The sequence below is a fragment of the Empidonax traillii genome, unplaced genomic scaffold (genome assembly GCF_003031625.1).
Source record: "Empidonax traillii isolate 1590-97213 ecotype Southwest subspecies unplaced genomic scaffold, ASM303162v1 scaffold10:size5872457, whole genome shotgun sequence".
Classification (NCBI taxonomy): Eukaryota; Metazoa; Chordata; class Aves; order Passeriformes; family Tyrannidae; genus Empidonax; species Empidonax traillii.
Genome location: NW_020955203.1, coordinates 263,653 through 287,393, shown reverse-complemented (window position 1 = coordinate 287,393; position 23,741 = coordinate 263,653). Strand labels below are relative to the sequence as shown.

The 23,741-nt window shown below is 44.2% G+C and overlaps 1 protein-coding gene across 1 annotated transcript; it reads left to right on the top strand.

Annotated features, from left to right (window-relative positions):
- Positions 1-43: 43 nt before the first annotated feature.
- TPGS2 (tubulin polyglutamylase complex subunit 2) lies at positions 44-21,848 on the top strand. The gene is made up of 7 exons (XM_027885198.1): positions 44-169; positions 4,990-5,069; positions 13,662-13,749; positions 14,923-15,054; positions 17,074-17,187; positions 18,821-18,981; positions 20,950-21,848. The coding sequence occupies exons 1-7, from the start codon at positions 97-99 to the stop codon at positions 21,175-21,177; spliced, it is 876 nt and encodes a 291-aa protein (XP_027740999.1). The 5' UTR covers positions 44-96; the 3' UTR covers positions 21,178-21,848.
- The last annotated feature ends 1,893 nt before the right edge of the window (positions 21,849-23,741 follow it).

Here is a 23,741-nt window from a genome sequence, read left to right as displayed (position 1 = left end):
CCGCTCCCAGCGCGCCCCGCGGCTACGGGGTGGCAGAAAGGATAAAAGGGTTTGTTCGCCGCCGGGCTGGGCGGAGGTAGGAGGGTCCCGCGGAGGATGGAGGACAAACCCCCCACCGGCATCAAGCCCTACCTGGACAAGCTCACCCTGGGCGTCACAAGGATCCTGGGTGAGTGGCGGCGAGATGCAGCCTCCTCCAGGGCCGGGGGCAGGCCAGGGGTGAGCTGGGGGCTGGGGGGAGGGGGTTACGAGATTGTCGCGGCCCCTCTTGTGAATCGCGCGGCTGAGCAGCCCCTGCACACCCACACACACACACAGAGATCCTTGTGGCTGGAATCAGCGGCGGGAATCCCGGGTCGCTCGACCTAGCAGTTTCAAAAGCATCAAAGAAGGAGAAGGTGGTGTTTTATTCAAAACCGTAGAATCATGGGATGTTAAGGAATTGCGAAGCCACCTTGAAGATCACCCAGTCCCAACCCCCGGGCCGTGGGCAGGGACTCCTCCCACTAGACCAGGCTGTTCAAGGCCTTATCCAGCCTGGCCTTGAACGCTAACGGAGCTGGGACATCCACAGTCTTCCTGGGCAACCTCTGCCAGTGTCTCGCCATCCACACATTAAAGAATTTTTTCCTAATAGCCAACCTAAATTTCCCCTCTTTGAGTTTGTAGCTATTACTCCTTACCCTGTCACTACAGTTCCTGGCAGACTCCCTCTCTGGCTCCCCTGTGGACCCCTTCAGGAACTGGAAAGCTGCTCCGAGGTCACCACACAACCTTAATGTGTAAATTGTGCATAAAACCCGGTTGTTGTAAAACTGGCGGTCTTGCAGTGTGGGGTGAGCAGGGACTGTGCCCGATGGATTGGGTTCAGTGTGGGGCAGCGCTCTGGCACAAAGCCGACCTGGGAATCTGCTCAGGATCAGCTCCCCGAAAATAGTCTCCCTACAGCTCATTCCCACACCGCGGGACTTGTTCCACAACATGCCCTGCTTCCCATCTCTTGAGTTTTGCTCCTGTCTCAAGCCTTCTTTCATCCCCTCGGCTCTCTTTGAAGTTCAGCAGGACTGCAAGGCCTGCAGAGTAAGGCTCCTCAGACAAAACTTAACTCAGGGCATTGGAATCACAAGGATTTGTGCAAATGTTTGCCTGTGTAAAGGATTTCAGCATTAGACCTTTCATCCCTCAGAAACTTGGGCACAGGACCGTCCTATTTCTATCCCAAGCCCTGTGTGCGACAAGATTACAAATTGCAGTCCAAAGGCTTCTTCCTGTGAGTTTTAAAGCCAGACGAGAGCACTGCGATCACCTCACCCAGCCACTGTATTGCTGGACAGTGAGTTTCATCTGGTAACCTCAGTGAATCTCTGTTTGCACGTGGGTTTAGGTAGCTGCTCAGACAGATGAGATTAAAAGATCAGGGCTTAATACTTGCTCTGGGCTTCAGCGAGGACAGTATTTCATCCTCAGTCTCTGATCAGCATTCTCATACAGATGTATTATTGAATTTGCAGGGGGGGAGGGAAGGGATGTTGGAATTTGTTTGGTTGTTTTGTTAGTTTGTTTTGTTTGTTCTCCGGTTTTGAGGTCAGGATAACATTGTCGTTCTGCTCTGTGAGTGGAACTGCTGGTGGTCATCCATCATGGCAAATGCTTCTTTGAAGTAGCTCTTTTTTAAAAAAAAATTACTGGCCCTGCCCACATTTTTGCAACCCTCAGATGTGTGAGATCTGTGAGATGTTAACTGTGTCCAAAAGTAGTGTTGCCATATAAACTGTTTTGGGTATGTGTGTTATCTACACCAGCAAGACGTGGCAATGCAGGTTTGGCTCCTGGAAGTCCTGTAACATCCCATTGGCGTGGAGGGTGTTTCCTGGTTTGTGTATTTTTTTGTTTTTCTGTCTGTCTCTCTGACAACTTCTACTGTGCAATACAGCAGTGTGCATCCCTGTCTATCTCAGTGATGTTTTACTCTGCTTCTTTTATGTCTCTCCACTCCTTCTGGAAATTTTTCACATTTTTTTCCAGTGAAGTAGTCCAAAGTATGTCAGCTGTGCCACCAAATTAATTAGAATTGCTAAACTAATTGCGAAACATTATTAATCTGTTCAATGTTCAAATAACAAAGAGTATCTCATTCAGAAAGATGCCTTGCTCAGTAGTTAGTAGCATTAAAAACTATCTTACTTTTAAATCTTTTGGAAAGTCTCATGAAGCCAGGAGATACTTTCTGCCTACTGTAACATAAAATCAGTAGTAGACTTTTACCTCTATGGGGTTTGTGAAACACTTCTTTTTCAGGAGATAGAAATAATCATGGAATAAAACTCAACATACTCCTTTTAAGCACGGTGTATATGGGAACCGGACACCTGATTTTCCAATACCTTTATGAACAATTGTTTATGACACCATTTCAAAAACCCTTCTTTGACCAAATTCTATAGATTAGGTTGTGGGGGTGGGCATTACTTTGTTGTTTGGTTTTTGTTTTTTTTAACTTGTATAAGTCCCTCCAAGGGGAGATATTTCTCACAAGTCTTAGGGAGGCTATAACTTGAGGGGAAAAAAGAAGCAAATCTTTCCCATTGCCCGTATGATTCGTTTTGCTGAACTTCTATGAGCAATATCAAATTCCATAAAGGTTGATAGTTCACAACTAAATCAGAATGGGAGGTGTTAGCTATTCTGAACTTCCCAGAGCAAGACCATTCTTCACTACTGAGAGTGTTTACTGGATAAGAACATAACTATTCAGACGTTTTAAAATGATGCTGAGAGTTTATCCAACTTATAGGCAGTATTAGCAGTACTGTAAAGACTGCTAATCTTGTGATTTCTTGACTGAAAATCTTATGATTTCCTTCTTCAGCTTTGACTCCATTGCATTGACTCTTTCTGATTAATACTGCAAAGCATTTTTGGAAGATTCCAGATGAAATATCCTAAAAATAGGGTAGAGTTTACTGTGATCTTGGTTCAGAGTAATGAGTAGGGTGGAGTCACCTGAACTGGTTAAGCTTTATCATGTATCATTTCTCTAATCTAGGTGGCTTCCTCATTTCTTCCTTCTGGAAGAAAAAGCAACTCATGGCAAAGTCGGTCGTTAATGTTTAAAGGAGCTCCTGTCCATACCTACTTACAGCTGGTAAATGTGGTCTTCAGATTACCCACAGGATATTTTTAATGTAACATTCAGGCTTTTTAAGATGGAATTTCTCTTTCTTTTGATGTTGGATTTGATTCAGACCTCTTTAGAAGTAGCATTTCTCTCTTTCCTTGACATCATCTGTGACTGATATGATATTTAATCTTCTGTCATCCCAGCCAAGCTGTTGTGCGTGATGAATTAAACATCCCTGATGTTTTCTTTGATCACAGAAATAACAATTGCTCTGTTATTATAATCTCTTTAACTTGTCATAAGGCTTGCATAGCTTGGATGGAAAGGACTGGGTAGGTCATTGATTCCACACACTCCTTTAGAAGCAGAATACGTCTGGGCAGCCTGTGTTTCGGCAGGAGACAGATCACCCCACCTCGGACCCACCTACCAGAAGTTAAATATCAGATTCTTCTGTATGTTGGGGCTCACCCTTGGTCAGATAAATCACCTAGCTGACCTACTATGATTTTACTATTTTGGGGGGTTTTTTGTTTTTTTTTTTTCTATCTTTAACCTGAGTCTTGTTTTTCTGGTGCCATGTGTTGTCCTCTAAATTATCTGATGATGTTACCAGTCAGTGTTTCCAATTTAAGTGGAGTTTAGACTTCCTGGAACCAAGTGCCACTCATCCACCAACAGAACAGCCAAGGGCAAGGCTACTGCTGCAATCAGAAACCCGGCACTGAAGATAAAAAACCCACCAAAGCTCTCTAGTGCCTGCCTTTCCTGTCTAGTGCACTGTGTATGTTTTACCAGAAAGCAATTATAATGTGTATGACTGCTTTGGGAGCCAATACTTTCACAGCAGAGCCAGTTCCTGAAAGCCCTACATAGTGTTCATTTCTATTCCGTGGCCCGATGTGCTGGGCTTGCAGTTCCCACAACAAGTTAGTAGTCTTTCTGGACCTAATCCAAAGTGAATTAACTCAGTGGGAATTGTTTCAGTTGGCTATGGGTGAAGTAAAACGTTATAAAACAGTAAGGGCAAGAGAGAATGTTCTCCCATCACACACCTGCAGGGGTAGCACTGTGCAGATTAGCATCTTACATTTCTATAGTGTTCTTTCCCATAAAATACTCAGATGATTTTTATAAGTTACAAGCTCAGTGCTCATAACAGCTTTGCATGTGTCCAGCTGGGATTCCAAAGGGCTGAGGTTTGCTCACACAGCTCCCTTCACAATCAGATTCTGTGTCTGTCCAAACCCACTGGATCCAGCGTTTAAATGGGCCTGTCTTTGTGGAATATGGTTGTTAGCAGTTCACAGCAGCATTGCACAATATATTGTCCCAAGCTGAGGATATCCCACCCAACAGAAACCACAGGGAATGCTTGCAAAGAGAGATTCCTCTTTTAGCGTTTGCCTGGGAACCCAGCATGGATTTTTTTTTTTTTCATGAGTTCTCTGCAAAAAAATCACACCTTGAATACGAAATGTATGTGTTTATGTCACAGAATCACAGAACAGTTTGGATTGGAAGGGTCCTTAAGGGTCATCTGGTTCCAACCCTGCTGCCATTGGTAGGGATGCCACTCACTAGACCAGTTGTGCCTAGGCCCATCAGATATATCATTATATATGCGTATATATTTATCAAAAAGATTCAAAGAACGACATTTGGTGCAGCTTTAGATATCCTCATGCCAAGACATGCTGAGTACAGTTACATACAAAATAAAAGCGACTGCTCAGTCACCAGCACGGTGCTTACAGTCATTAATGCCTTTTCCCTGGCTGTCACTCAAATTAACTTGCAAGATTGTCTGTCTCACAGTGTTGGTGTCAGCTGTGCCAGCTGCAAACATGCTTCTCTTTTCCTTTTAGAGACTTCTCCAGGAGTTGCTGAGGTGACGTTTGTGGAGAAGGAGCCAGCTGAACGCCACACCATCATTTCTTGGGAGCAAGTGAGTGTTTTTGTGATAGAAATGCAGTGAGGTCAGTCCACATATGCAACAGCCCACAGAGAATCCCAAATGCAATGGCTACCTTATGTTTGGTCATGAGAGAGCTTGTTACCAAGTTTGATGCACAGAGGAGCCTAAACAGTTGTTGGGTTTTTCTTAATTCAATTTCAGTCTGTCTTTTAGGCTGTCACGTGCACCCTAACTATTTGAGAAACATCATCAGTGTGGGTACATTCAGAATGACAGCTTGAAAAAGAAATCTTTAGTAGGCAGCAACAGTGGTGACTCAGTGGGGAACAAATATTTTTCGGACTCAAGTCTGAAAACATTTTCCAACTCCCTTTCAAACAAAATGAAGCAGCTCCTTATTATTCACGGACATTAAAGGTAAAGGCTTGAAGCTTGCAAATACCACTGAGCCATCCAGTTTCTTCCAGTTATCTGTTTCTCTTTTTAGTCTCAGCCATTTACTTCTCACAGCCCCTCCTCCTACCTCCTCTTTGGCTAACTAACCCAGTCTTTTGGCCAAGGCACATCCCACTGCCTAAGGCACATCCCACTGCCTGTTCTAGAAAGCTATGAAGGGCACTCTGCGTTATCTGACCTCACTGCATCACTCTGTGTGTGATCAGAGGGTTCTGAAAACTGTTGTGTGACTCTCATGGACAGAGATGGCATTTTTGCTCCCCTTTTTGAATATCCGTGTGTATATCCAAACCTCAGTCCCATGGCCCTGGTGGAATAACTGCTTTGCAGGTGTCACTCACATGTAGGAAAGGGACAGCAGAGGCTGTCTGGCCTTTGGAAGGTGGCATGGCAGAGGATGGAGTTGAGTGAATCATCCTCCCTCTGCTCCAACCCCAGTCCATTTTCCCAGAGAATCTGCTCTTATTACCACTGCTCTTGTTACCAGTGCATGAAACAACTTTCCCTTGGATACCTTGCCATTTACAGGATTTTCCCAAACAGTAAGGAAAGGTCTGTCCTAGTTTTGGTAATGCCCTATCCCAATTAGTGACATTTATCGAGAATTTATATACTGAGGTCAGAATATGTGTGATGTAAACGCATGTTTGTCCGGTAGCCAGCAACTGTGGTCAGGGAGAAATGTCTGGTTTTTCAGGTTTGTGTAAACTGATTGATGTTCCCGTAGCTGTTGTTCAGGTGTTGGATTAACTGGGCTGGTTAGGTCTGAGGCACTATGACTGAGCCAGCTCAGGTCTGGGAACAGCAGTGACATTTGCTCACTCTCCTGTTGAGTGCAGAGGATGCTTCTCCCAGACACAGTATTGCTCTCATTTTCAGGTGCTGCTTCTCCTCCAAACTAAAATGGGTTTCTTTCAAAACTGAGCTGTTCTTGTAAAACCAGACTTTGAAATGCTATAGCCAAAGCACTTCATTCCCGAGATGTCAAAACAAAATTTCAGTTCCCCCCCACTGCCACCCACTGATAGACTGACTCAATTGTGAAAGTAAATGTTGAAAATTAAGAGGATATAGTTGAGCTGGACTGCTATTAGTGAGGGGTTTGCTGCCTATTTCTTTGTTGTTGGTTCCAGTTGCACTGACAAATAAAATTTTCCTTCTCAAATTAAGAAGTAAATTTTTTTTTTTTTTACTTTTTTTTTTTTCCTTGACCTTAGGGGATGAAATCTGATATCTGCCCCAGTCCACACAATTGCAGGACAAAAAGTCTTTCAGTGATGATTAAGTGCAATGCACTCGGCACCTCACAAGGCCCTTCCAGGATGAACTTGTGTTTCACTTTTCCTCAAACTTAGCCTTCTTGAGTTTGAATACAGTGTTTGCTTTTATCACTGTGGAGTTTTTTTTGAGCCACTAGGTGGCAATACTTATGCACATAATATTTTCTCCATAGTTGAGGTTTTTAACGAGGTCTTGTCAGAGTATGTGTTTTTAACTTCCCTCTATGTCTTTGGTTATGAAAGTATTTGTAGGATTTTTTTTGTGATATAGGGAAAACTGGTCAAACTGTTCCCAGGCAGAAAGAGCTGTTAAGTCTTACATTTCAGGAAATCAGTCCTGAAATCAATCCTGAATAATATATTGGAAGTCAGCGCACTCACAAAAATACTTAAAGTCTGTGATTGTCAAGTGTTTACATGGGTAGCATTACTTCCCCAAAACTTTTAAGCAGTTCAGTATATTTTAATAAAAACAGATATTTTTTCAACCTTTCCTGATATTTAGACCCATCAAGATGTTACCTTTTCCCCAAGAAAGGGAGACAAGCAATAGAAGAGGGAGCAGAGACAGAATTACTGGGTCAACAGAACTCCAGTGGTAATAACTCCAGTGTATGTTGTCCTGTGAACCCTTTCCCACTCCTAAAATTAGGCTGGCAATGCTCTGCTTTCCTCCACATGCAGTTTTTAAAAGTAGGTATTCTACTAAAATATTGCTAGGAGGCACTCTGGTGCAGTGTCAGAATCACATCTTCTTTTTTGCCTCAACCGGGATTAAAATGAGTCACCCACAGAATTATTTAGGTTTTCAGAGGGGGACATGGAGGTAGCAGAGCTCAGCACCACAGCAGGCCAAGCAAATTGAACGGAGTAGTTTTGGCTTTTCCTCTGTTTGACATCTCAGCAGTGTCTGAGCTGCCCCTGGCTGGCTGTCATCAAACCCTGCCCATCACATTGCTGTAGTTCTGATATTCTACAAGTCTGCATAGGAAATTTGTTGTTTCTCCTTGTGTATTTTGTGTACAAAAATTTTATTTTCTGTAATAAGGCCATAAAAAGCCCTCAAGCAGTCTGGTGCTTTACTGTTATAGGCTGTCTTAGGCTGCCAGACAATTTAGAAACTCTCTCTGTGTATAAATCTCAGTGGGAACTGCCATGGTGGTTTCTGGCTATCCTAGAATTCATAGAATCATTAAAGTTGGAAAAGATCTCTAAGATCATTAAGTCCAACCAGTAATGTAGTACCATCATGTTTGCAAATGAACCATACCCCCAGGTGCCACATCTACACACCCTCTGACCACTTCCGGGGATGGTGATTTCACATTTCATGGCCAGCCTTTTCCAATGACTGACCAGCCTTTCCTGGCACAACCTGAGGCTATTTACTCTTCTCACTTGTTATCTGGGAGAAGACCCTGACGCCCACCTGGTTTTCAGGTACTTTCAGTACCTTTCAGGGAGTTGTAAAGAGGGATAAGGCCTCCCCTCAGCTTTATTTTCTTCAGGCTTAACATGCCTGGCTCCCTCAGCCACTCCTCGTCAGACTCCTCCAGACCTTTCCCCAGCTCTGTTCCCTTCTCTGGAAACAGTCCAGCACCTCACTGTCCTTCTTGTCGTGAGGGGCCAAAACTGAACACAATAGTCAAGATGATACCTCACCAGTGTCCTGTGCAGAGGGACAGTCACTGCCCTGGTCCTGCTGCCCACACTATCACTGACACAGACCAGGGGCCATTGGCCTTCTTGCCCACCTGGGCTCACTCTGGGTCATCTTCAGCCACTGTCGACCAGCACTCCCCAGATCTTTTCCCACCGAGCAGCTTTCCAGCCACTCTGCCCCCAGCCTGGAGCACTGCAGGGGGTTGTTGTGACCCAAAGGCAGGACCTGGCACTTGGTCCTGCTGAACCTCAGCCCATCGATCCAGCCTGTCCAGATCCCTGTGCAGAATCTTCCTATCCTCCAGATCAACACTCTCGCCCAACTTGGTGTTGTCCTCAAATCAACTGAGGGTGCTCTTGATCCCCTTGTCCAGATCATCAGTGAAGGCATTAAACAAGGATGGACCCAGCAGTGAGCCCTGGGAAACACCACCAGTGACTGGCCCCAGCTGGATGTAATTCCACACACCAGCACTCTCTGGGCCTGGCCATCAGCCAGTTTTTTAGCCAGGGAACAGAGCATCCATCCAAGCCAGGAGCAGCCAGTTTCTCCAGGAGAATTCTATGCAAAACAGTGTCAAAGGCTTTACTGAAGTCCAGGAAGTCAACATCCACAGCCTTTCCCTTATACACCAAGCAGGGCACCTTGTCGTAGAAGGAGATCAGGTTGGTCAAGCAGGTCAAGCCTTTCCTAAACCCCTGCTGGCTGGGCCTGATTCTCTTGTGAGTGCCATGTGATGGCATGCAGGATGATCTGCTCCATGACCTGCCCCAGCACCGAGGTCAGACTGACAGACCTGTAGTTTCCTGGGTCCTCATTTGAACCCTTCTTACACATAATCCAGGACCCTCCTAGGCTGCTCCCTCTCTGCTGTGTTGTTTTTCCAGCAGACATCTGGAAAGTCACCCTCGCTGCCTCTACCATACCATAGTATCTCTTTTTGACTCAAAAGTACGCATGCAGGCCTGTGCATCTCCAAGGGTCCTTCTTAGCATCCTTCTTGTAATTCCTCCCTTAGCATTAGGCAAGCCTGTCATCCCTTATCCCCTGGAGCACAGGATCTACCATCTTGAGCCTGTCTTGTGGCCCTGACTGTAGGAGAGACAGGGAAGTGGATCAAGCAGCATCCAGCATAAGGAAAGCTGTGTTTCTTCAAGCTGCATAATGGGGAAGAGATTGGAGGACTTCTGGGAGGTAAATAGTGCTTCTTACACAATGTTTCACCTCATGTTGGGCCTTATAATATTAGAAACCTGGCTGGACAACAACATCCTCCAGAGAACTGTTAAATCCTCTGCAACAGAGAATCAGGTCTACCCCAGCCCCAGAAAATTAAAGCAATGTGATCTCCTGGGAGCCCTCTAGGTCACATTTATAAAAGGTACAACAAGAATGTCTCAGTATGTTACATAAATTAACATTTGCGTTCATTAGCAGCTAAGCCCAGTCATGAAATTGCAACATGTCACGGAGAGAGAAGGGTGGCTGCTGAGGTACTCTTCTGCTTGCAAGCCCTGAGAAGGGACATAAATGCCTTCCTTCTCTCCCCAGAAGTTGGGGAAAAAGTGACATAAATGCTTTCCTTCTCACCCCAGAAGTTGGATACAAATTATTATTTTTTTTTTAGAAAAGTCTCTCCAGAGCTCTATGTTTTGATTCCTTTCCATTTCTTTAATATATTTGCTTAGAGGTACTGTTTCAACAGTGCTTTAAGGGAATGTTTTAGTTTTGGATCCAGTGCTGTTCAGGTCTTGGAAGCAAAACAAGACTGATTCTAATATTTTTCTCTGTCCTCAATGGACTGTGCTTTCTCGGGAGACTACTTGGGGGTATTATAGAGAACAAAAAAAAGGAATAGACCTCACACACCATACTGGGCACTTGGAATATTTTGTTTTATGAGCTGATGAGTGTAACCAAATTACCAGAGTGAAAACAGCTCCTTGCCAGGGCTGTGGTTAAGCCACTTCTGGCATGTTATTGGGAAAGGTGTATTTTATAGGGCTGGAGAGCACAACCCTTAAAGCTACCAGTTAAGCAGGAGGAATACAGAATTTGATAAGCCACTTTTAATATCCAGTGGCTTGTTTGTCTGACTCTGCTGTCAAATCATCGCTGTTCTGATGTCATATGGTCATGTGACTAAGTATAATATGACAGAACAACCAGTCCTTTCTATCAGATGAGAGGGATGGGTATTAGTAAAGCTTTCTATTTACTGGTATTTTCATATAGACCCTATATCTGCTCTGGTACAGCATTTTCCACCCATGTATTTTGCACCATCATTTGGAAACTCGTGCAAAGGGGGAGAATCCTGAAATAAATTGGGAGGGCAGCCACCTGGAGAAACATGCGCATGTCAATCTTTCCATTCAGATAAAGAGGATTCAGAGCAGAAGGCCTGTTCAGATGTAATTTTTACCTTGCCTTAATCAGCTATATTTGCTAAATTGGTCTGTTCCTAAGTTGTAGTAGTATTTGTCTGGATACTACAGTGGAGGTTTTAAAATCTTAGATTTTGTTTCTGCAATGGTTCTGGTTTTCCTGCTTGGGCAGTAACCCCCACTGAAGTCAGATGGGCTGTTTCCATATGTGTTTTTATTGCTGGGATAGATTAATTAAAATTGGGAGGTTTGAAATGGATTGGAAGTGCCATGTAAACTTTTGTAGTCTTCTGAGGCCTTGTAGCAGGTCTGTCTGTTGTGTTTCTTCATAGTTTTAGCCCTAGTCACTGTGCTTACAGCTACAACTTGAAGTGATGAAAGCACAGCATGAAATTATAAATATTTAGGACTGAGGAGAACCCACAGAAGAAGGTGTGTTTGTGAATGGCATTTGAAGAACTTCAAATATGTCCATGTGGTTTAGTAATCTCCTTAAACTTACCACCAGGGCCTCAGCCATCAGCAGGCTCTTATCAAAGGATGAGAAATTCTTCTCAAAACAAAGTCTCTACAGTGTCAGCTTGTCTGCTTCAGTACCTGTAGACTCTGAAGATTTTCCCTTCCTGGGTTAGGAAAGCACTGTGCTAGTTACCAGGTTGCTTGATAAAGCAGGTAAAGTGACCTGTCCTATTTCAAGCTACAAAACCATTGGTATCTGGGACTCATCAGTAATAGTCAGCCAATACAAATGGATAAGCTTAGAAAGTAAGTTAACAGGCTGGAGTGAAGGTTGTGGGCAGGTTAGGAGGTCCTGCACTGTGTACACTTCAGTTTAGGGGACAGAGACTGTAACAACCCAAAGAAAGTGGCTGTGAATAAGGCTTTAACCGGCAGAAAGGCTGCCCTCATCCCAGGGGAGGGAGGGGAAGCGAACAGGAGGAGACCAGCACCTTAACCTTCCCTTGCTCTTGCCAGCCACTGTTGACCAGAGGCCAGCACTGCAGCTGGATGCACAGCTGGCAGGTAGCTCCTGGTGGAGAGATGCTTTGAGGCAACATCAGGAAAGATAATTGGATGTGTACAAGTTGCAGATGTGGGGGAGAATCCGATCAGTTTCTCTCTCTACCAAGTAAAGCGGAGCTACGTGAACTGCATGTGCATCTTTCTTTTCCTTAGCTATTGGTCACCAGAATATTCTGTCTTTATTTAATGTGACTTTTCCACAAGGAGAATAATGCAGAACTTCCCCTTGGACAAGTCAATGCAGAGATTGTGGAACTGCATCATTGGAGACTATTCTGAGTTTTGGGCTTTGATTCTTTTGGAATCTTGTGTGTAACAGTATTTTAAATGTTAATCTTGAATCTTTCTCAATTTGTTTTTTCTCTAAAACAGTTACAGACAAAACAACAGTTAACTCTTTTAGTCATACGTGTTGCTTGTCTTCTTAAAACTGGCAGGCTTCTGTCCTGTTTCATGTTCATGACACTTCAGCAGGAACAGAGGGTCACTGGTCTGCAGCCAGTCCTGTCACCAGGAGCTGGGCCTGCAATCGCCTATAGCTCTTTGGGATTCTTTTTGTTCCAGGGATTAAGACTTTATCCTTCCTTCCTCGTATTTGCTGCTTAACTGAAGAATCTAAGTTAAGAAAGACTCCTTCCATAACCAAGGCATGCACAGGAGGTGGGTTGTGGTTCCTGGGAACTCCAGGTCACTGGAGTTGCTTCTTTCGTTGTTGACTCAGAAGGAAGCAGGCTTAGGAGCCCCAGCCAAGTGCTGAAGTTTGCAGGGGTGAAGCCAGACCAGCAGGTTTGTGAGTCTGGCTCTGCATGTGTTTACACACATACTTTTTGTTGAGTGAAATGTAGAATCCGCTTGATTATGTGCAACTTTTGAGTCTAAACTTCTCTCACCAACTTGGAACTGAAATCCCTCAGGAGAGTCCTTGTGCTAATACTGTGTGTGCTTTAGTGGAACTATAGCAGGTTAAGGGGGGACCTGCTGCAAGACCCAGCGGCACATTTTGCACTGGGAGACGGGACACACACACGAGACATGTGACCCACAAAATGGCAGTTTATTCAAACAAGAAGACAGTTTATATACTGGGGCATACAGAAGTTTCGGGAATAAGGTGGGACCCCGGCTAGGAACATCAAATCCTGAGGGCTTCTGATATGGGGACTGGGAGGGATAGGCTACTGGGGTATGTCAGGTTACTTAGGGGGAAGGGAGAGCTGGGGGAACAATGGAAGAACTGTCCTGGGTGCATGGACAGGGGAATTTGCTGAGGCTGCAGTGCTGCGGCCTTGTAGCTGAGCTGGTTCCCAGGCAGTTCTACACAGCTGCAGTTGCTAGGAGACTTCGAGACAGATCTTTTCTTCTGAGTCTTCCTTGCAGCTTTTTCGCATCTCTCTGCAGGCCTCCTCTGGTCCACCCCTGGCATGGAACAGATAAGTTTACTCTGATTTCACTCAAAGCAAGACCCTACTATTTTAAACCATATATATGAAAAAGCCAATTGTTCTTATATTTGTGAGCTCGGAGTGGCTGCTAGTGTCAAAAGATTATGTGTTGTCTCAGTTGGGAAACAATGGTGTAATATTCTTCTGATGACTAAGTGCTCATTGTGAAATTTTCCCAGGTCACCTTTGTTAATACAATAGCACAGATTCAAGAAATACGCAGTTTTCTCCGAGGCTTTAGAATGAGATATTTGAGTCATCTTGCAGTTAAAAAAATTTGGTGGCAAATATTTCTGTACTAGTTTTCAGTTGAACTTCGGGTTTGAGGCATGATCTGTGTTTTCCCATAACACTTTAATTGTGATTTGCAGAAAAACTCATGCATATTGCCAGAGGATTTAAAGAACTTCTATCTGATGACAGATGGCTTCCAGATGACCTGGAGTGTGAAGACCGATGGTGAGTCCACGTGTTTTTGTCCACTGATACCATCATTCCATTGCAGCTAGTCCTTCCTTTGCAGAACCTCTTTAATTTCTAACTTACTTTCTGCATAGTGAATGCACATCTCTCAATGTCCTGCATTAGTCTGAGCAAAAAACAGGTACCAGGTCATTCTGAATTAAAAATTAGCACCATTCCTTAACTTTCAAACAAACAAAGTAGTTTATTTCTACTAGACAGTTTGGTCAGTGGCTTCAGAAATCTGACCCCCGAATTAAGAGTTAAAAAAGGCAGTTCTGCATAGGATCGTAGACTATTTTAGAGATGTCTTGGTAAGGAAAAAAATATGACTGCCTATCAGAGGTCCTTTCTTAATGCAACAGGACAAAATCTATTGCTTATGTGTTGTGGACTCTCATAGAAGAGGTGAGACATTGAAAATAGCAAGAAACCAAACAACTACTCATGACATCAGTACTGTTCTGTAATACACTGGCCATCTGTTGACACTCATATTTAGGTATGTAATTTAAATCTCATACCTTAACTCCCTCTGTAGTTCATGGAGAGAGAAGCAGCTGTAGTTCATTATCCCATCATGAAGCAGTAGGACGAGTCACCTCTGATAATGTTTCTTTCTCATTAAAAATTGTATTCTGGAGCCTGATTCGGCTTTCCACTGCTAAAGTCAGAGCTTCACTGTCCATCCTTGTTGGGCAAGAATCAGGCGTATTGTTCATTCTGCAGTTATTATCCTGGATCTGATTGCCCTCAAGCAAAGCTGTCAAATTGGGCTGTGGACACTTCCTTACTTCTGGAGGAGGTGAGTGTCAAATACAGGATCTTCCTCAGGGAGTGAAATTTGATTTCAGAGACAGCTCACATCAGGGCTTTAGCACCTGCGGTGACTTCCATCATGTTTCAAGTGGGATTTGCTCTGTTGTGACCTCTGAAGAGTCTTGTTTTCAGGGCTCAAAAGTGCACGGAGTCCAAGGCAGCTCACATAACTGTCTTGTTTGAGCAAGCATCCAACAGTGCCTTCTGAGACCCATCACACTGATACGTGGCTGTGTGGGGCGCTTGTTGACTTGATGGTGTTAGAAAGGATTGGGTTGGTGTGTGGAGGAACAGAAATACCTTCTATGCTTTCCTGACACTGGATGTGGTTAACAATGAATCTTATCACAGATACTCCCATGCCCCTGGGCTCCATGGTGATTAACAGCATCTCCCAGCTGTGTCGGCTTGGGGGCTCCTCCGTGTACACCCTGCCCAATGCTCCGACCCTCGCCGACCTGGAAGATGACACGGACGAGGAAGGTAAGGCCTGTGAACAGGCTGGAAAATGTGTTCTCTATAATCCCTTCTGCTCTGTTAGAGTAACGTTAGGATATAGCACATGAACTGATGAGCAGTGACCCCTTGCACTAGACCGGGTTGGTCAGAGCCCCATCCTGGCCTTAAGCACTCCCAGGGATGGGACATCCACAACTTCTGTGGGAAACCTGTTCCAGTGCCTCACCACAGTCATAAGAAAAAATTTTTTCCTAATATCCAATATAAACCTACTCTCTATCAGCTTGAAGCCATTCCCCCCGTGTCCCTTCTCTACATGCTCTTGTAAAAAGTCTCTCTTCATCTTCCTTGTAGGCTCCCTCCGGTACTGGAAGGCTGCTATTAGGCCACCTCAAAGCCTTCTCATTTTCAAGATGAACAATCCCATTTCTCTTAGCACCTCAGCTAACTGCCATGGCAGTGGGATTGGAAGGAGTGATCTTTAAGATCCCTTCCAACTCAAACCGTTCTGTGATTCATTGATTTTTCTGTCTCCTGGGCTGGATCTATTATGTATCCTCCTAGTCCCCTACAGCCTCAACAGGCAGATCTGTAGGCTGTGAATATCATGGGGATTGTTAAAGCTGCCACTTGTTAGAGTTAGTTGTATCCTCTTTTAGCAACCTGTCAGCCCTCCTATTTTGCCTTTTCCCTGTTTAAACTTTTATCTGTGTCTTCCTCCAGTGATTGAGCTTCCAAAGTCTTTATGTGCTTATTGTGTTACAGGAACAAAAGATAGCGGGTTTTGTCTTGGTAATGAAAGTGCAGCTGGAATGGGAAAAGTAACTGGTAAATACATGTAACTGTGAGGTTGCAGTGGAAAGCATGCGTTTCCAGTCTGCCTAAAATGCTGGGAATACTGCTATTTGGAGAGAGGAAAAAAGCCCACTCACTTTTTTTAGAGCTCTTACAGTCTAACAAGACTGGAAAAATTAAGAGGATAGGAACAGAGCCAGGTGTTGTGCCAGTTTCTTTTAAAAAGTGCTATTTGATTTCAGTCTTATCTCTGCATCTCTATAGTTCTTCTAGCTTCTAAATGTGGCTGAAAGTTTCTTGCACATTCCAGTTTGGCTGCAGTCCTGATCTTCTAGCCGTTGTAATGAAATGCACCAAGTTCTGTTTCCATTCAGTGACTCAAACCTCCAGCGATGCGCTTATAAGGTACACTGAGAAGAAGTTAAATCCCCACAGAAGTTCTCATCCTGACTTTCATGGAGAATTCTTCTGGAGAGTACAGCTCTTATATCCCACTTCTTTCCCATCAGCTTTAGATTTCAAAATTGCATTCTGCAAGAACTTGCAGCTACACAGTCCCAAAATGGTGCTGTAGAAATGCTGTGTGGTGGTTGGGGGTCCCAAGCTGAATATGAGTGAGATGTGGTTGTTGAAAGAGCTGCTGATGTCACACTGGAATGTATGGAGAAATATATCTACAAGTTAATTAAAGTCTTCTGTCAAGAGAAAAGAATAAGTTGTTCTCCCTGTCCTCCTCAGAAAAAAGGTCATTAGGGCAAAAAAGTAACCGTAGGTGTAACACAGGTAATGGACTTCAAGTGCAGCAAGGAAGATTCAGGATCCATCAGGAAAACATCTAAGTGATAAGTGCTGGGTGTGGGTTCACTGCCTGGAGACTGTGCCATCTCCAGCACTGGAGAACTTTAAGAAAAGAGTAGACAAACATCAGGATTGACATCTGTAAAGGTGGTCTTGCTTTATGCCAGGGAAGGACTAGAAGTCAGTTTGTTGTCTGTTTTCAGCCATCTGAATTTGACTTAGTGATTTGTTTTCCTACCAGATTAAAATTTTTCTCACCTTTTTTTTTTTTTAAGTTTTATTTTAAACTTAGGGAACTTAATCATTTCCAAGAAGTATAAATATAATAGTTTGCTTTAGTTCTTCGTCAGCTGATTTATTAATAGGTGTCAAATAGATTGACTCTTTGCAACTGAGTCACAGTCAGTTTTCCAAATATGTTTTATGAAATTGTTTGGTTTTTTGTTTCAGGTAATGGAGACAAACCAGAGAAGCCACACTTTGATTCTCGTAGTCTTATCTTTGAATTAGATCCATGCAATGGAAATGGGAAAGTCTGTCTTGTTTATAAGCATGCTGAACCAGGTAAGACTGAAGAGAGAAAAGTTATCTGTCTCTTGTTGTGGATTGTATCTGAAGGCCAGACTTGAAGAATTACGTTAGATTTCTGATCTTCTTTGCAATTCATAGGTGAAACTTTTACTGAGGTGTCCTATGTCCACTGAAGTCAGGGGCTAAACCTTACAGAGATTTAACTAGGGCTAACATTTTCACTCCTTTTAATGTTGGAGCCTGAGTTATAATTTCTGCATGTACATGTGGCCTACATACAGTGCTGAACTAATACAGAGCTCCACTAATCTATCTCTGGTTACCTGCATTTCTCGGAACAAAACCCTTACATTTTGATGAGAGAGGGTTTTGCTTAGAAACAAAGGGTAGATGGTAAAAAAAGGCCTTATCTGACTGAGACAGGCATAGACTGGTTCTTCCACCTCGTACATGGGTGCAGAGCCTCCAGGTGCTAAGTAGGTCAAAATGGGGCAAGAAGGGTGGAACAGGAGGGTAAGAGATGGGAACTGAGCTATGTCTTCTGACAGATACACAGATAACCTTTATCAGTGAGTGAATAGCAAAACACCCAAGGCACTTGTGAAGTAGGTGGCATCTGACAGTGCACAGGTCACTCAGTGTGTGTGTGTTTACAGTGCAGGGCTGTGCAGTTGCAATATACGTGTTCTTAAGAAAAATCCTCAGTTATTATCTTGTGTCTTTCATTGGGTGTGACTACAGCTCCCAGGGCAGTAATCTCTTACTTGTCCCCTTGCCTTCCAGTGTGGGTGATCTCAGCACATGCAGTGGATGACCTGTGCAGGGGGAGGGAGCACTGGTTACAGGGGTCGATGGCAGCGCAGGGGACAGACTGTTTAACTGGCAGTGTTCAGCATCTCAGTTTCCCAAGAAAGAAAATATGCATTCTTTTTATGCTACGAAGGATGTCGCCTCTAGAGAAGTACTTGACCACTGTGGAAGGATTTTGCAAAATGTGTTTTTGTTGGCAGCACACACCCCCATGACTTCCAGACTCTGGACTCTATTCAGTAATCCAGATGACTGACAATTGAGTTAGTTGCTTTTTACTTTGGGGGGCAGATAAATGTTTGCCATAATTGGACTTTGAACGTATACTACAAAGTTGCTGGTGTCCAGGAATGTAGCGTATCAGTCCCAGGCTGGGAAGGAATAGCATTGCATTCATTGTCCAGGACACAGCCGGACAAATACATCATGCAACGGGTGAGCAACTGGCTCACGAGTCAGGCACAAAAGGTTGTAGTGAATGGGGTCACTCAGGCTGGGGACTGGTCATTAGTGGGGTTCTGCAGGGCTCCATGTTAGGCCTGTGCTCTTCAGTGTCTTCATAAACAGCTTGGACACAGGACTGGAAGGCACATAAAGTGAGTTTGCCCATGATGCTAAATTGAGAGGAGCTGGTGTCTGCCCCAAAGGCAGGGAGGCTTTGCAGAGAAACCTTGACAAATTAGAGGATTGAGCAGTCACCAACCATATGACATTTGACAAGGAAAAGTGCTGAATTCTGCACCTGTACATAAAACCACCTTTCTGATGAGTTAGTTGTGTCTGCCACCTGACAGTGGCCAGGTGTTAATCTTATCACTGCAGAGCAACAGTGTGACTTGTGCTTGTTTTATCCTAGTTGTCTCCCCAGACACAGAGATATGGTTCCTGGACAGAGCTCTGTATTGGCATTTCCTCACCAAAACCTTCACAGCCTACTACCGCCTGCTCATCACCCACCTGGGTCTCCCACAGTGGCAGTACGCCTTCACCAGCTACGGGGTCAGCCCCCAGGCCAAGGTAGGACAGCAGGGTCCAGCTTCTCGTTTTTTTGCTAAGCACAGACTGGCAAAACATCTTCCCACCTTTTGACAAGCAGTCTGTACCCCCAGCAGGGCCCTCCTTGGTGAACCATGGAAGGGACCACCAGTCTTTTCCCAATGACGTGTTAATAGTCACTTGTTTCACAGTAATTTGAATTCATTAATATCATGTTGACCCTGCTTTTGTCACCTAAGTCAGGCCCTACCCTCGACCTCTAATAGCATGTGGTAGAACCCTGATTATTTCTTTGCCTTCTTGATCCTGAAGCAAACCTTCACTTCCATGGCTGCTGACAACTGAGGAGAGCTGTTCATCCCCATAGCTGTGTAAGATTTGTCTACATCAGTTTTCTGGGCACAGCACTGAACAAGAGCCTAATGCTCTCTGGATGGAGAATTAGATAGAATGATGGATGAAGACTATGAGCTTGAGCCTTGCCAATAATATTAATTCCTTTTCACCCTTCTCAGGCATGAAGGGATGCCTTTATAAAAATTACGTGCAAAAAGGTGCAATGTAAATGCCAGCAGTCCTAGAAGTAGTTACAGAAGAGCTCTAGGTAAAGCCTTGTGACCATTCCAGCCCCTTTTTATTATTAAAACTGCTGTTCTGCTATGCCAAAATCCTACTATTAGAATCTTCTGCTATTCCTCTGTGTTTGACAGGGCCTTCAGCCCTAGCCCTGCTTCCATCATGTGAGAGGTCAGGGAGTGGAGCTGACAATCCTACTGAACACAAGCCAGTGCAGTGTCTGTGCACATTGCAAGGTCTCAGTGAGTGTCCTACACTTCCCCCAGACATGACAGCTGTCCTGCCAGCATGGCACTCCTTGGTCCTGTGTGCACATCAGAATTACTCACTAAAATCGGTGCCGACTTCCCATCAATCAGTGGCTGTAGAATTTGGTTCTTTTCATTTCTGGTGTCTTCCCTGTTACACTGCACTATCCTTCATCAGCCCATGCTGTGTACATGGTACTGTACTGTATGCCTGTGGTCTGCCCTTCTGTAGCTTTCCTGCTATAAATATTTTATTACATACAGTATATTCGCAAACCTTAAGTGAAATCATTTGTATATTCTCTAATCATTTCCAGCCCCTGTTAGTTAAAATCCTCCTAGTTTGTTAACCATTATCATTTTTCAAGTTTTCAAGAGAGTATTTAAAGCTGTTTTCCACTAAGCAGTACATGAATAGGTTGATATCTACATTTTGGTATTGCTCTTCTGTTTATCTTGTTCAACACATTGTTGATGGTTTCAATGTGACTTGTAATACTATAACTCTTGCAGTTTTGATTCCTGACTTTGTTAATGAAAAAGCAATGGGAAAAATACTTAACAGTTGAGAACTGTAGGTCATAATATTGTGCTGATCTCTGGGAACCAAGAAACTAAACCATTGTAGTTATTTCTAGACAGAAATCAGAAGTAGAAAGAAAATAAGAGAAATCAACACAAAATCCTTTGTGTAAACAGTTAAAAAACCTATGTTATTTTATATGTGAAGAAAGGGGGGAAAGCTGTGTTTTGAGAAGTTCAACTAGTTGGTTTCCAATTTATAAGCCGACTTAAATTCCAGGGTTTTTAATCTTTTCTGCTTATCTGAATCTAGATAGTTTTGTTTAGTTTCATCCCCTCCCTTTGCTTTTCCTCCTGTGATTTAAATCAGGGGTTGCTCCCTATAGCAGTTACACTGCAGGAAAGGTAGTGTTAGGTTTGTGTCTGGTTCTTCTCTTACCTATCTGGAATGCAGTTCCAGGACTGTAGCTGTAGCCATGCCTTGTGTATCTTTATCACAAACACTCTTCAAAGTCCTGTAAACTGCAAACTGCTAAGTGCTGTAGGATTAAAATCATGTCCCAGGGAAGAGGGGGAACAAGGTGAAATTGTCAGTTTGCAGTTTGAATTTAACCTCTTCCTTCCCCACAATCCTGCCTTTCAGCAATGGTTTAACATGTACAAACCCATAACCATCAACACAGCGCTCCTGTCTGAAGAAGCTGATTCCTTTGTGAACAAGCTGGACCCCAACAAGGTATTTAAAAGCAAGAACAAAACTCCAATACTCAAAAAGAAACCACCCTCTCAGCCAGCAGGCTCCCAAAAGAGTCACACGAGCATGACCTCTGCCAAGACATCCTCACTAGCTGGGACTACTTCAAGGAAGTGAGATCCCCAGATCTGACCCTGGACAGCGTTTGCAATAAGCTCTGATGTTCTCTGCTGCAGAGTCTCAGTGATTCAGACCATGGTCCTTGTGCATGAATAGATGTGCCCATGGAAAACATACTGCAGCATTTGCATGAAATATAGCCACGATGTGGATGTAGATCCTGGAGATTCTTAAGAAAAAAACTTGAGACATTGATTTTATTCCCTTGTGCTACTTGCAGCATGTGTTTTTCAGAGGGCATGAAGGAGCCCCTGATGTCACTGCTCTGTAGGGAAGCTTTTGTTCCTGTGCAACTACAGCAGTGAAATGAAGGCCCATGTAAGTCACCATTACTTTAACAGACCATGCTGAAGTAGAGGTATGAAGATGTTTCTGCCAAGTGCTCTGAAAGAAACCTGTCCTGACCTTGCATGCTGTAGGAGCAGGCTGGAACCTGATGAACAAAGAAATAACTTCCACTTCAGATAAAATCAGACTCTGTACTTCCCTTTTCTCCTTCCAACTTCTGCTCTGAGATTCATGGTACAAGGGGACCTGGGACTTTGGTGTCTCTGCACTGTCCTAGCTACTTGCTCTCCCCAGCGGAGACCACCTTTTAGCCTTCACACTCTATCTTTTCAGACAGTGACATAGAATCATAGAATCATAAAATCAACCGGGTTGGAAAACACATCCTAGATTATCAAGTCCAACCCTTGATCCAACCCTGCCATGGTTACCAGACCATGGCACTGATACCACATCCAGTCTCATCTTAAAAACCTTCAGGAACAATGAATCTACCACCTCCCTGGGCAGCCCACTCCAATACCTGATCACTCTTCCTGTAAAAAATTTCTTCCTAATATCCAACCTAAACTTCCCCTGGCACAGCTTAAGCCCGTGCCCTCTTGTCCTGCTGCTGATTGCCTGGGAGAAGAGACCGAAGCCCACTTGGCTACAACCTCCTCTCAGGTAGTTGTAGAGAGTGATGAGGTCTCCCCTGAGCCTCCTCTTTCCCAGGCTAAACAATCCCAGCTCCCTCAGCCTCTCCTCACAGGACTTGTGTTCAAGTCCCTTCACCAGCCTCTTTGCTCTGCTCTGGACCTGCTCCAAAACCCCAATATGCTTCCTGAAACTGAGGGACCCAGAACTGAACACAATACTCAAGGTGTGGCCTCACCAGTGCTGAGTACAGGGGAAAAACCACTTCCCTTGTCCTGCTGCCACAGTGCTCCTGATAAAGGCCAGGATGCCACTGGCCTTCTTGGCCACCTGGGCACACTGCTGGCTCATGTTCAGCTTCCTGTCGATCAGCACCCCCAGATCCCTTTCCGCCTGGCTGCTCTCCAGCCACTCTGTGCCCAGCCTCTAGCGCTGCAGGGGGGTATTGGGACCAAAGTGCAGGACCCAGCACTTGGCCTTGTTGAACTTCATCCCGTTGGAATCAAACCATCTCTCCAGCTTGTCCAGGTCCTTCTGCAGAGCCCTCCTGCATTCCAGCAGATCAACACTCTCCCCAGCTTGGTGTCATCTGCACATTTGCTAATGGTACACGCAGTCCCCTTGTCTAGATCATCAGTAATGTTATTAAATAGAACTGGGCCCAGCACTGATCCCTGGGGGACATCACTGGCTGCCAACTGGATGCATGATTCCAAATAAGCCTAAAGGCAACCAGAAGCTACAAGATCCCACATTGCCTCCCTCTTGCGGGAACCTCTGAGCGAGGGTGAGTCAATGGTCTTGAGTCCCATCAGCAAGGAGGACCCCTTGGTTTGTCACACATTCATTTGCAAAGCTGACCATTAAAACAGCCTTTGCCTTTTCAGTTGGGTGGGATCTTACCAGGGGCTATTGAGATCCTACAGCCTTAGAAGCCCCTGATGCTGTTTTCTGTACTGTAAGTTTTCAGGTTAGAACTGCACTTTAATCCATTCACTACTGGTTTTCGGTTACACTTGATTGTTTCCACTACTTTTCTATGCTATTCTGTCTTCCTAGATGTGCTGGAAATGCATGGTAGCACCCAACACATTTTGTGCCTAAACAGGGAAATTAAAGTCACTGTCTTCAAATAAGCGTTGATTATTTAAACAGCATCATCTTTAATTTATGAAACCATCACATAATGACACAAGACAAACCTACCTCACAGGGATGTTGTGAGGCTTTCATGAGTATTTGTATGGCCTTCAGAAAAATGAAGCCACCCTGTAAGTGCTTAATAGTATTTTAATAAATACTTAAATATTTTTGTCCATAGTGATTGGGTATTTGAAGATGCTTTGGGAAGGATGTGCACAAGGATTTGTGGCAAGAGCAAGGTGCGGGCTGGATTGTTTGGGGTTTTTTAATGCAGTGGGGAATCTCTCACTGGGAAGTGATGGGTTGCAGTGCTTTTAGCTAATCCATCTTGAGCTACTCTGAAGTTCCCAATTTAGTTCCCATAGGCCAAAAGACTGAGCTATGTGACAGCTCTTCCACTTCTGTCCCATGGTCACTGTACAAAGTCTCTGCCCCAGCTCAAGCATATTTTGCTGGCTTCCAGTGCTGCCTCGGGCCCACTCAAATGCAGTTGC